Below are 12,705 nucleotides of genomic sequence, written 5' to 3' on the forward strand. Positions count from 1 at the left end.
CTGGAACTTTACAAGCCAAGTTTCCATTGCCTATGTTGTATCCAGTATTATCTTGCAAGTTCCCACAACAGTTTATTAATCTCTGAGCACTTGATGGCTTTTCTAGCCTCCACAGTCTTTCCACAAACCTTCCAGAAGACATTCCAACATCAACACCCCACACTTGGTACCATCAGAGGAGCACTGCTTGCTGGTCTGCTCCTGGGCTCATGTTTAACTACCTTATACACAATGCCAGTTTCTTCCCTTGCTTAATTTCTGTTGCTGTGATAAATGCCATGACCTGGGGAGGAGAGGGCTTACTTGACTTGGCCGGACCTCAAGATAGGAGCTTGAGGCAGAAACCGATGGGAACCCTGCCTGCTGGCCTGCTCCCGGGCTCATGTTTAACTACCTTTCTTAGGCAGCCCAGGCTCGTCTGTCCAGGGCTGGCATTGTCCACAGGCCAGTCGGATATAGGCAGTCCTTCAATAGCGGTGCCCTCTTCCCATGTGTGTCAAGTGGACAACAGAGCTAACTGGGACACAGACCTACTTCCAATCTAGATGTATCATTTAATGATTGGTTGCTGCTGGCTTTTCAGTACTGGAGAAATACAAGTCTTCAAGTAAACGTTTTCTTCCTTCCTTCTTCTCTTCCTCCCTTCCTTCCTTTCTTTCTTTTTCTGAAGAGGAAAATTACCAGACGCTATAGTCAGTGCATTCACAGAATGGCCTTGCTGATCTCTGTTGCTAATTGCCAATCTATAAAATCCCATTAACCAATAAACCTCTCATTTTAGGTAGGCTCATAGCTGTAAGTCATATAAATAGTCATTGATGGACCATCAGGATCAATTCCTCCCTTTGATAGTTGGGGAAGTGAAACTAAGCAGCCTGGGTTCCTCAGGATCACACAGCTGATCAGAGTGGGGCTAGAGTCTGCTGTTCCTCACACCTAGCCAAGAGAGTGTCCCACGTTTTTTCTTTTTCTTCTTTAAACAGGTTTAGAAACCTTATTTACAGTACCCTAGGCCTGTGAGCATGCCTTTTGCAAAGCATCTGAAATACCACTTCGTTGGCAGTTTTGAAATAATATCCCATGGTTGCGCACATTTTCACTCTCTATCTTAGTGAAAAAATGTAAGAAAATGAAAATAAAGGGTCTTTTTAAGTACTGTAAAAGATTTAGTGCTTTATCCTTTAGGACCATTAGGGATGACATTTGCGAGCTTCATTACTTTCACAGGATTAACCTGCAGATTAATTAGTAATATTCATTGAAATATAAATGTGTTATATAAAAAAACATATTTAACAAATTGTTGTGTGACCTACATCTCACGGATATAGATGCTAATAAGAAAACATCAAGTGTTGAGAGGGATGTGTCTTTGGGTAGTAGGCTCACACTGGAAACCTTTGTGTTGGCTCCATTTCTTGCAAGCTTATTAAGCATTGGGAGACCCTGAGTTGCCTTTCTTCAGAGGCTACGTAACATCCAGCGTTCCTGGCCTGTGTAGCCTTTCTGGGCTTGTAGCCACGCTAAGCCATAGCTGCCTTTTATATGTCGTTTTGGTGGCGACCTCTAGGAATTTCCTCTTGCACCTATAAATGCTAATTGGGCGTCTGGTCAAGCATTTATGTGCTATTGTAAGCCTAGATACAGGTGTGTATTGCATCCCTTTCCCCTTCCACAGAGATATTGAGAGGAATTTTTTTTCATTGTAGCCCCCAGTATTGAATACATAAAATTTTAAAACAAACTTCACTAAGTTATCATAGAATAACCTTTTCCCTTTTCTTTCTTTCTCTTTCTTTCTTTCTTTTCTTCTTTCTTTCCTTTTCTTTTTCTTTTTTCTTCTGAGACACTGTTCCCCTGTGTAGCCCTGGTTGTCATTGAAGTTGCTTTGTAGACCAGGCTGGCCTCGAACTCATAGCAGTCCTCCTGCCTCTGCCTTCCTGCTGCTGGGATTAAAGGTGTGTGCCACCACGCCCAGCTAAAGTACCCTTTTGATAAAGTATGCAATTCAAGGGGTTGTAATATATTCACAGGGTCATGTGACCACACTAACTCCAAATAGTTTTCATCAGTCTAAAAGAATTTCTATACATTGGCAATCCCTCCCCATTTCTTCCTCACTACCTGCCTCACTCAGCCGCTAATCTGCTCTGTGGAGTTGCCTGTGCTGAACGGTTTGTACAAGAGACTTTTATAACATCTGGGTGCTCACGTCTGGCTTTTGCCATGACATCACCTGCTGGCCAGTAGCTTTCCATGTGGCCTTACTGTTCTGTTTCCTGGTTAGCAGTTGGTAGACCCTGGATTTCTACATTTTGGTTATCAGAACGTATGCTTTTACTGCTATTCATGTGTCGGAGTCATGTGTGGGATTCATCTCTGCTTATTTAGCATATTTGTGGCCTCTGTCTCCCTGCCCCTCTTCCAAATACTGAGCTCTGCCTCCTCATTCTTGGCGGGGGGGGGGGGGTCTCAGCTGTTTCTCAGGGAACTAGACATGCAGTGCTTTTCCCAGCAGCCTCTGCGGCAAATGTAGGTGCCAGGAAGGAAAGGGACTCTGAGCTCTCCTACCCTGCCAGATTAAAATCCCAGGGAAAGGTCAATTGTTTGCCTTTCCAGTAATGTGTGCAGTGGAAAGGACTGTAACCTGTGCTGTCTTCACTTCAAAATCCTTGCTCTGCTAAGCATGGCTGAACTTTCTCCCACTGTATTGAGGGAGGGCAGTGGAGGCTCCTGCATCAAACCTGTAAGTTCGTAAATGATAACAGTATTAATAGCCATGCAGTTTCATCTTTCGAATGAAACTTTTCCTTGTAGCAGCCACTACATTTAATAAATATTTGAATAATTAAATATAGCACAACACATCTCACAATACTGAAGATAGCGTTTTGCTGGTCAGCTGACTAAGAATGAGAAAAATCAAAGCAACGATGGGTTAGATGTGGTGCATTCAAACTTTCACTCAACTTGTGAAGCGAGTATGACCTCATCGCGTTAGATATCCTGTGCACAAAGAAGCCAGTCTGCAGTGGTTTAGTAATAACTTACTGTTTTCTACCTGTTTTAAGCTGTCTTGCCACAAATCCAAAATTCTGATAAGAAGTGCATGAGGCTCTCTTTGATCCCATTTTACAGATGGAGAAATTGAGAGGCTTTTGGTGTTGCTGGAATGGTACTTTGATTTCATCACTTTTTAAGACCTTAGCTTCCCATGTTCTTAGAGAATTTTCCTTCCAAATTAGCTTGTGATTAATACTTCCCAAAACGAGAAAAACAATGCCGGACAGTGGGAGGAACCCTGTGGAGGATTGTGGGTTGATATTGTGGGTCAGACTAAGTGAGGTGGGTTGCATCCGACCTGCAATTAAAGCTTTTACTGTCTTCCTTTGGGCTTCTGAGGAAAGGCAGGACCTTGTTTCACACCTATTATTGTGTTTTGTTTCAGTGAGAAATGCAAGGCCAGAGGATTTACCGTGATCGTGGATGGCAGGAAGTCTCAGTGGAATGTAGTGAAGACAGTAGTCTTAATGCTGCAGGTAATTATTTTTCTTTTTGTCTGTCAATCAAGAAATACTCTTTGTTTTATAGCGGGATATCCTGTCTTTTATTTCCTGTGTCCCTCACAGACAGTTTTGTCCATCTCTAGCATATAGCAGGGACACAGCAGGCTCTTGTTATCTGCTGGGAGGCTACTGAAAACATTGTCATGTGACATGGAAACATCCATAGTGGGTGGATTGCTCCCAGGCACCTGATTGTCCTAAGAAAAGTTTCTAGACAGTATTTGAGCTAAAGAACAGAAGTTATCTGGATAAATGGAAGACGGTAGATAAAATGCTGCTCCTGGCAGGGACTTTGACTTAAAGATGCTTCATGTGAAGCAAATACAATGGAAGGAGTTGATGGATCCGTTTGGGGAAAATATACTTAATTGGGCAGGATTAGGAGCAGTGAGCGTTCAGTATGCATCAGTGACATACATAGGGGTCAGAGAACATGAGCGGCACCTGGCTGCTCTTTAAGTTCTGTGGAGAGAAAGGGAGTGGGAGCGTTTAAACCGTAGTTGGAGAACTGTGCACCATGTTTCATCCTTTACTCAGGATGAATAGGATGAAACGTTTTGACAGGTGGCAACAAAGAGGATAGTTTTAACTTTCGTGTCAGAGCTTAGTGTGGCTCAGATACTGTGTACCTTACAAAGGTGGAAGTTGGCATAGCCCAAGTGCTGGGGCTTGGCTTTTTCAAGCATCTGAAGTGATGCCAAAGTATTTGCCTGTTGTTCCATTCTTTTTTTTTTTTTTTAGTAAAAAAATTATCTGTATGGATATTGTGCCTATGCATGTCTGTTCATCACATGGGTTCCTAGAAGGTGTTAGAACCCCTAGGACTGGAATTGCAGACAGTTGTGAGCTGCCATTTGGGTGCTGGGAATTGAACTAGCCAGTTGGAAGAGCAGCCATTGCTCTTCAGTGCTGAGCTCTCTCTCTGTCCCCTATTGCTTCCTTCTTAAGGATATGACCCAAATGCTTCCTCATCGGGCTTTGTCTGCAGTTAAACATGTGTCCTCTTAGGGCCAGTTTTTACGGGAGCACAGATTAAGGTCCTGTAGCAACCTCTCTGTCAGATGTGTGGCAGCACCTCACTTCCCCACCCTAGAGATAGCTCTGACTCTCTGAAGTTGTTAAGTTCCACTCAGAAAAGGAATCCACAGAGGGTGGTCTTGGTACTGCCCTTCATCCTGGCACTCACCCGTCACGGATGAGCCTTTGGGACCTGCAGGAGCTACACTTGGATCCACAGTCTGTAGAACAGTCAGTGGACTTCATCCTTGTGGCCATTTCCTCTTCCTTGGTAGGTATGAGTCAGTCCAGATTTCTAAAAAAATTGCCGAAGTTTCTCAGACTTCCCTTACCTATTTTCTCTTAGTTAACTGTCTCAGGAAGTGACTCACTGATTTTTCTCTCAGGGGCTGGGGTCAACTGTTTGGGAGCCCCGTCCCAGCCTCTGAGAGCAGCTCTGCCCATCACTAGTGTTCTGAAAGAGGAACCCTGTTTTTCTGGATTCTCATAGCTCTCGTATCGAGTGACTTGGAAATACTGATTTTCTGTAGGTCAATAAAAGAATAAACTACGCTCTAAACTTCCTTGCCTCTGTGATAAGGGCGTGAAGCAGTTGAGTTTATCTTGCTTGCCATAGCTACATCCAGGTCATTTACAGGGGCACTGGGTTTCCATTGTACCCATGGACATGCTCCTGAAAGACCATTTCCATCTCTGCCTGGTACAGCCCTCGTGGCTTAGAGTAGTGGCTGGACTCTTGGGTTTAAATAAATACTGGACACTGCCTGTGAGTATCATTCGTATACTGTCTAAGGCTTATGTTTCACGACAGAATTGAATAGTTGGAACAGAGATTCTGTGGCCCTTAAAGTCTAAAATGTTTTTCATCTGGACCTTTCAGAAGCAATGTGCTGACCCGGTGCAGAACAGTAGGAAACAGTGTGGTGGTGGAAATGAACCAGGCAGCTGCCTGTCCTGGCTTCCTTACCTCTAACTCTAAGATACAGTTACTTCAGTAAGATCCACTGCTAATAAAGATTCAGTCCTTCAACAGCCACTTATGGAATGGCATTCCTGTGTCAGACGTCGACAACATGGAGTGACATTCATAGATAAGCTCAGCATGACGGTAGAGGAGTGATGTGAGGAAGAGGTCATACCTGGGCCAGCAGGGACCCCGCTTGAGACATCAGTAGCCCTGGCAAGGCATTCCGAGCACATGACAGTACCGGGCAGGACGGCCTCTTGCAGGGATGTCAGAAGGTAGTTTGAAGTGTTAGTGGAACAGGTTAAGCATGGTTAGGTTGCAGGTGCCTTTTCAAGTTAGTCTTCATGTGCTTCCTAATTAGGAAGAAGTCCTTACAAAGTGAATAAGGGCTAACTGCCATTCTTCTCTCTGCGATGCAAATAAGTGGTCATGTTAGAAGACAGGAAATTGTAATGTGTGGAAGAAAAGGTGGTTTTATTTATCTTCTTCTTCCAGTGAGTTATCACGAAGACTCCTGACTGTGGAGGGTTAGTAAGAAAATGGACTTCTCATTTTCTGAAGAAGTTCTTCGTGATGGTGGTGGTGCTAGACAGCTTTTGTCTCATAGCATAGAAATCAGTTTTAATGGTTTCCCCACTAAAACATAAGTCTTGTGGTTTAATCTAACACACCCCCAGCAGAGATACTGTGTAGTTAACACGTACAGTTTGTTCAGAACTGTTGGAAAACTTTCCAAGCAGCTTGTGTTTCTTCGTTGCCATTCAGATTCTGGAGTTCGAGGAGCTTCTTATGCTTTATTATTTGAATTCTTTTCCCAGTAGTTTAGCATAATCGCAAGTGTGTCTGGTAATTTGCACGTTTAGTAAATCATTTGCGTGTGTAATTTGTACTTGTTCTATGTTTTGCAGAACGTTGTTCCGGCGGAGGTATCCCTTGTTTGCGTAGTGAAGCCAGATGAATTCTGGGATAAGAAAGTAACACATTTTTGCTTTTGGAAAGAAAAGGATAGACTTGGCTTTGAGGTAACTATAATCTATATAATGAGAGATATGTTGTGTCTTTGAAAGTAGTTTCCACTGATATTCCCTGTGTATGTTCAGTTTAGTTACTTAGCGGTGCTTGCTTTGTGCCTCCTGCACCGTCACCAGGGCATTCTCAGCGCACGGACACTTGTTGAATGTTCGCATCCTCCTCACGGGCTGAGAGCTCCGTTTCCACCTGAGCACTCTGTATTCACTCCCAGATAACCAGGGCCTTTGTGTTAAAGTTTGCAGTGACTATGAGGAGGAAACACAGAGTGGCCTAAGAGTGTGTTGGCTGTGATGTGCCATGTTCGCTTCAGGGTTTTTCGGGCCTGGAGTCGGCTGTGTTAGTCTCTGACCCTTTGTGTTTAGGTCACTCTTCTGTCCCTTTGACCACATTCAAGGTTTCATTTTGATTTTGATTTTCAGCACTTTTCTTTCATATGTATAGGTCTCTCATTTGGTATTTATTCTATTTGGTGGTCCTATAGTTCTTGTATCTCTGGATTGTGTCTCCCATTAATTGATTTAAAATATCTCTGTACCCTCTGCATCTGTGTTAGATGCTTTGAAAATGTCTCACTTTTCTTGTTTGGTCTTCTGTTTTATTTTTAACCTTACATTATCCCCTTCTTGTTCATTTTTAAAAGTTCTGGTGACTGAACTTAGTGTCTCATGAATGGTAGGCAAGTGCTCTCTTACTGAGTGATGTTCCGAGCCCAGTTTGGGTGTTTTCTCTTTTGGAGTATTTTCAATTTTAATCCATTTTCAGGGCTCTCTGTTTTCATCTCTATTTGGCCTTTGTATACCCAGCCTATCATCCAAATATTCACATCCATAGATTCAAACGACATGTAAAAATACTTGAAAAAGTGGATTCTGGGGTCAGGAGCTGCCTCCATTGCTAACAGGGTTTCTGGGTAAGCATAAGTGGCTGAGTTCAATCCCAGAACCCAAGACATGGTGAAACATAATTGTAATTCTAGTCCTGGGGAAATGGAAATACGCAGATGCCTGGGGCTGGCTCGTTTGCCAGCCTGGCTTACTTGTTGACCTTGATGCCAATGAGAGACCCTGTGTTTAAACAAAAGAAAGAGGCGAGTGGCACCTGAGATCCTGAGGAATGATATCCAAGGTTGTCCTTTGGCCTCCACATATACTGACATGTGCACTAGTGCAGACAGACAGACAGACACACAGACACACCCCACATACAATTCTTGTTTCAGTACAGGTTATAGCCTTATGCCATAATTTCCTAAACAATACAGTTGAACAACTGTTTATTTGTGTTTTATTAGGTATATTGATTTAAAATATCCAGGAGTTTTATGTGGGCTGTACATGCAAATGTAGTGACGCTGTACTTAAGAGAACTTGACTATCTTTAGATTTTGGTACTTGCAGTGCTATCAAGAATCCAGCCTCCCTACGCCCTAATTGATGAGTCTAGTTTTCATCTTTTGGGGGAACTCTTATCTATGCCTCCCGTGACCTTTCCTCTCTGCAACGTAGATATCTGCATACTTTGAGCTACCTGACAGCACTTCTCTCTTACTCTCCTTACATTGTTTGCTTGAGTCTTGACTCTGCTGTTTCTTGTTTGCTTCTTTATTTCATGTTGAATTGAATACTCGACATTTTGTGTAAGACAGTAAACCAAGGTAAATCACATTTGTGCCTGCATATTAACCCACCTTATCTTTTCTGTGGGCTTTAGCAGGTAGGGAAAGTGTTGAGTTACACTAGCCAGGAGTTGAGTTGGCTCTCGGCATTGTTTCTTTATTTTCTTCAGTGCACACAGGCTTCAGATTGCTCTGGAGTTGCTTTGGTTGGAGGAGTGCTCTTTCTAGTGTTCTGTGTACTAAGTAGAAACCAGATTATTTCTCCCCACTTGTTCCTGCAACTTGGTCATTGGTAGCTTTGACTATTATGTAGACTTAGTGGCGAGATGTGTGCTGGCCAATTAAAGGATGATGGCTCAAGCTAGTACAAAGAGTATTCTCCTGACAGTATGGATGGGAAACCACATCCCAAAAAGCTGAGCCAAGAAAGCCTGAATGCTGCAGTTGGCACCGTGTAGAGTGAGCACTTCAGACACATAGTTCATAGCTAGGAACCTACAGAAAACTCCTCTGCGAGAATGCAGAGTGAGCAGGTGCCAGCTGTTCAGACTCAAACCATGGACAGAACAGAGAAAAGCCAGAGCTTTTGTGAAGGCCTGTCACACCTGCTTAGGCATAGGTGTGAATGACCACTTCCTAAGCACCTTGGAGGATAAAAGAAAAGACAGCTTTGGTCTGATGCCGTAGATGTTTGCCTTAAAATGGAAGTGTTTAATGAAACTTCTTGTATCAATGTATTTTCTCCCAGACACTGAAGAGGTTTGGTTTTGATATTTACCCAGTAAATAAATGCTAATTAAAGGCCTGATGTCCTAAAGAGATGGGATTAGTTTTAAATACTGGTTATTTTGCCACTAAACACATTTAGCTTTAAAGGGGAAGCCCAGCACTGCCTAGTAAGTGGCACCTAGAGCTTAGAGATAGAATTAAATTCAACGTTGCTTCTTATTTAATTGAAAATTATTTTCCTTAGAGTCCTTCTGGATAACTTGGGTTTTTGTAAAAAAGCTTATGTCATTGTAGATATTCTACTTATTTTTAACAGCTAACTTTGTGAGAAAAAAAAAATAACGGTGTTCATGTAAGCATGACTAAGTGCTTTACTTTATAAAATATATATGATAGAACAAAGTTTTATTATCAGCTCTTCACACTTCATTAGCTGAGCACCTATTGGTCCTGTCAAATATTCCCACGTGATTTTGCATTTTCTTTCCCATCTGTGTAGATCTCTCCTGGTGATGTAGCTCCTGTTCCCCTCCCACAGGGCTTCTTGTTCTCTGAGTGTCCTTCACTGCTGACCTCAGTACTTCTCTGTAGACCCATCCTGTCTCAAGTCCACACACACTTGTTCAGCGAGTTCCTTCTGTCTATCTGTGGTACCTCACTGATGACTGGGGCAGCATCTGTGTATTTATGACAGGACTAGAACTGGCGTTACTCTTGTCCTCAAACTGAGACACTAATAATCAGAATGACACTCGTAATAATAAAAGTATATTTATCAAGGTTTGGGTTCTTCTCTAACTCGGTCCAAGTCTTACCTTTTCTGAGGTTTACCAGAGGTGAGATCCAGGACAAAAGGCTCCTTTTAAGTTCCTGTGTCCGGAGCACTCCTGGCAATTTCTGGTCTTTGAGGTTTTTACAAAGGCTTATTAGAACTTTGTAGAGAGTTGGAATGCTGCAGATCTAGAGCCAAATGACTTTAGGCTATCATTAGTCCCCTGAATAGCTCACCTCTGTGCCTGATCTATCATTTCAACTACAGGTGAAAACCTTCAGAATGTATTATCAGCAAGCCACTAGCTTCCACCAACCTGAAAACTAAGGACATCAGATAACTTTGATTGAAAAAGGCCTTGAGCTAATCACTTTCTTGTTCTGTGACCAGAAAGTTCAAGTAGCTGCTTTTACATAGGAACTCATTGTTTGGGGATGCCTGCATCTATGCTTTGGGGCTGTGGTCACTCATAGCTCAAGTGCAGCTCAGAGTAAATGAATTTTTACTCTTTTGGAAGTGTTGTTAGCTGTGTTTTGTGTTTCTGGAATTTTTAAAATTCAGTTACATTTTTGTTGTTTTGTTTTCATCTGCCAAGGTTTTCTTTAAGGACCATTGTATGCATAGGAAGGTCTTAAAATGCTGTGTGCTTCCTGGAAATGAATATATAATACTCTAGTTTTTGGTTGTGGAATTATGGGTGGATTCTTCTCCTCCTCCTCCTCCTCTTCCTCCTCTTCTTCCTCCTCCTCCTCGTCAATTTTGGGCAGACCCAGCTTTCATCCTGCAGTATCTCCCATTGTGAGCACATTGTAGTAAGCATCCTGCAGTACATTTAACATGCTTTCACCATCTTTATTTCCACAGATCCACACTGAGATTTCCACAGTTGTATCCAGGTTTGATTTTTTTACTCAAGGCTGCTCACCTGGAGGTGTGTTCCTGATAGTGAGATTTGGGCGTTGAGCATCTTCTTTTTGTTTATAGCTGTGCCCTTCAGTGTCTCCATCCCTTACTTCAACAAAGCTTCGGAATGGTGATTTGGTTTTACTGTCCTCTCTTGATGTCCTTGCTGAAGTGAGAGACTTGCCCCTCTGCTATGTGCCTGCCATTGGTCCCTCTTATGAAGGGTGCTGCCTGTGTTTAACTCCCACTGTTGTTGGTCTTCACTGTAGTGACTTTACTTCTCAGCTTAGCCTAGAGATTATCATTCCTTTTTTTCTGTTTTCTATTTTTTTTTTTTTTTTCCTTTTTGGTTTTTTGAGACAGGGTTTCTCTGTGTATATAGCCTTGGCTGTCCTGGAATTTACTCTATAGACCAGGCTGTCCTCAAACTCACAGCGACCCTCCTGCCTCAGCCTCTCTGAATGCTGGGATTACAGGCGTGTGTCACAGAGCCCGGCTGATTATCATCTTTTAAGCTCACAGATTAAAACCATTTAGTGTTTCAGTCCAGCTTCTTAGGGCATCTTTATTCAGCAAAGATCTTTTCAGGCCCCTTGGGTGCTGCCATAGTGGTCTCTGACAGTTTGTAGTGCTCTGGGTGAGGTGTTCTCAGACATGCTTACTTCATCAGTGCCCTGACTAGCCTGCTTCCTTTCACTGAGAAAGGAAGTCACGGGCTGTCACAGTCTGGGTGCTAGGAGTAGATATTTCTGCAAGGTTTGCCTAGAAAATATTATCTTAGTACAACTCGCTGATCTTCAATTGATATAAAAATTCCTTGACATGATTTTATTAAGGAAAAGATTTTAATTACCAAAGGATTTATTGATAAAGTATTTAAAAATTTTTTTTAATGAGATGCTAGTCATTTTTAAATGTTGGTATTGTCAGAATATTTTGATATTTTTAAGCAGATAACCATGATCTATTGAGTTGATTTGAAATGCAGTTGTGTTAACTAGGTAAAGGACCATTTGCTGCTGCTGTGAAGCAGGGTTGCGCGTTTCCCCTAGTACCATTCCTTACATGCATTCAGAGACCTCAGTGCTGTGCTCAGTGTTCCTTCCCTCTTCCCCTGTAGGTCATTTTAGTGTCTGCCAATAAGCTGACGCGCTACATAGAGCCATGCCAGCTGACAGAGGACTTTGGCGGGAGCCTCACCTACGATCACATGGACTGGCTAAATAAGAGGCTGGTTGGTATATTAGTATAAAACAAGATAAATATTTTTACATACAACTAGGATGTTTGAATAACTTTCTCATTTTAAACAATTAAGATGTAGATAGTTTTTATAAAACAAAGAAATACCTTATGTGTGTGTCATAATAGTGTAGTGTTTGAAACCCACACCCTATAGTCGGACTCACTTGACTATATCCTACTGCTAGAAACTGGTGTGCGGTCTTCATTGACCTATTGACCTCTCTATGCCGTAGTCTTTATGTCTGTAAGACGATAATAACAATAGCACTGTCCTGTCCCGTTGTAAACAAGACAAAATGAGCATGCGCCCTCGACACTTCGACCAGCCCGGGAGGGTGTGGCACTTATGTCAGCTCTTACAGTTGGGTCAGGATCGGTAAGGTCGCCCTTACAGTAACGACAGAGCATGCTTTGTTTTATTGAATTGTGGAGAGATGGTCTCTAGAGTAGTTCCCTGAGACTGTGTGCTAACTTCAGGAAGCTTAGGTTACCCCTGAATGAAGAGCCGTTCTTGCCCTGTGTTTAAACAGGGGTGTGCCCAAATCCCTTCTCATTATGTTAAAATTGGGCGTAATGTTTCTTTTTACGTACTTGTTCGTACTTGACTGTTTCAGGTGACCAGTACAAATGACCAGTATTGACTGGTGACAGAGTAAGGTGAGGAAATAGTCTGTGACTAGAATTGGTGGCTGCAGCTGGTCCTAGTAACATTCGTGCAGTTATAAAATTTGTTATTGGTACAGATATTTTTTTAGAGAAGGATAAGAGTCAGAACATGTTTCAATAAAGTAATCTAATGTATTTAAACTAGAAAATTCCATCGCCATTAAAGGCCCTCATCACTTGGATGTGGCTTTGT

General features: G+C 42.4%; 1 protein-coding gene across 5 annotated transcripts in view; it reads left to right on the plus strand.

The window, feature by feature from the left end:
* The window catches only part of Sestd1 (SEC14 and spectrin domain containing 1), a 91,342-nt gene that overhangs the window by 41,765 nt on the left and 36,872 nt on the right, over nt 1-12,705 (plus strand). For all 5 annotated transcript variants that reach the window (XM_051166976.1, XM_051166972.1, XM_051166974.1 and 2 more), the window contains exons 4-6: nt 3,449-3,539; nt 6,459-6,572; nt 11,722-11,835. In XM_051166976.1, the coding sequence (XP_051022933.1) occupies nt 3,449-3,539; nt 6,459-6,572; nt 11,722-11,835 (319 nt within the window). The remainder of the gene's footprint in view (nt 1-3,448; nt 3,540-6,458; nt 6,573-11,721; nt 11,836-12,705) is intronic.

Source organism: Acomys russatus, chromosome 24 (assembly GCF_903995435.1).
Source record: "Acomys russatus chromosome 24, mAcoRus1.1, whole genome shotgun sequence".
NCBI classification, from domain to species: domain Eukaryota; kingdom Metazoa; phylum Chordata; class Mammalia; order Rodentia; family Muridae; genus Acomys; species Acomys russatus.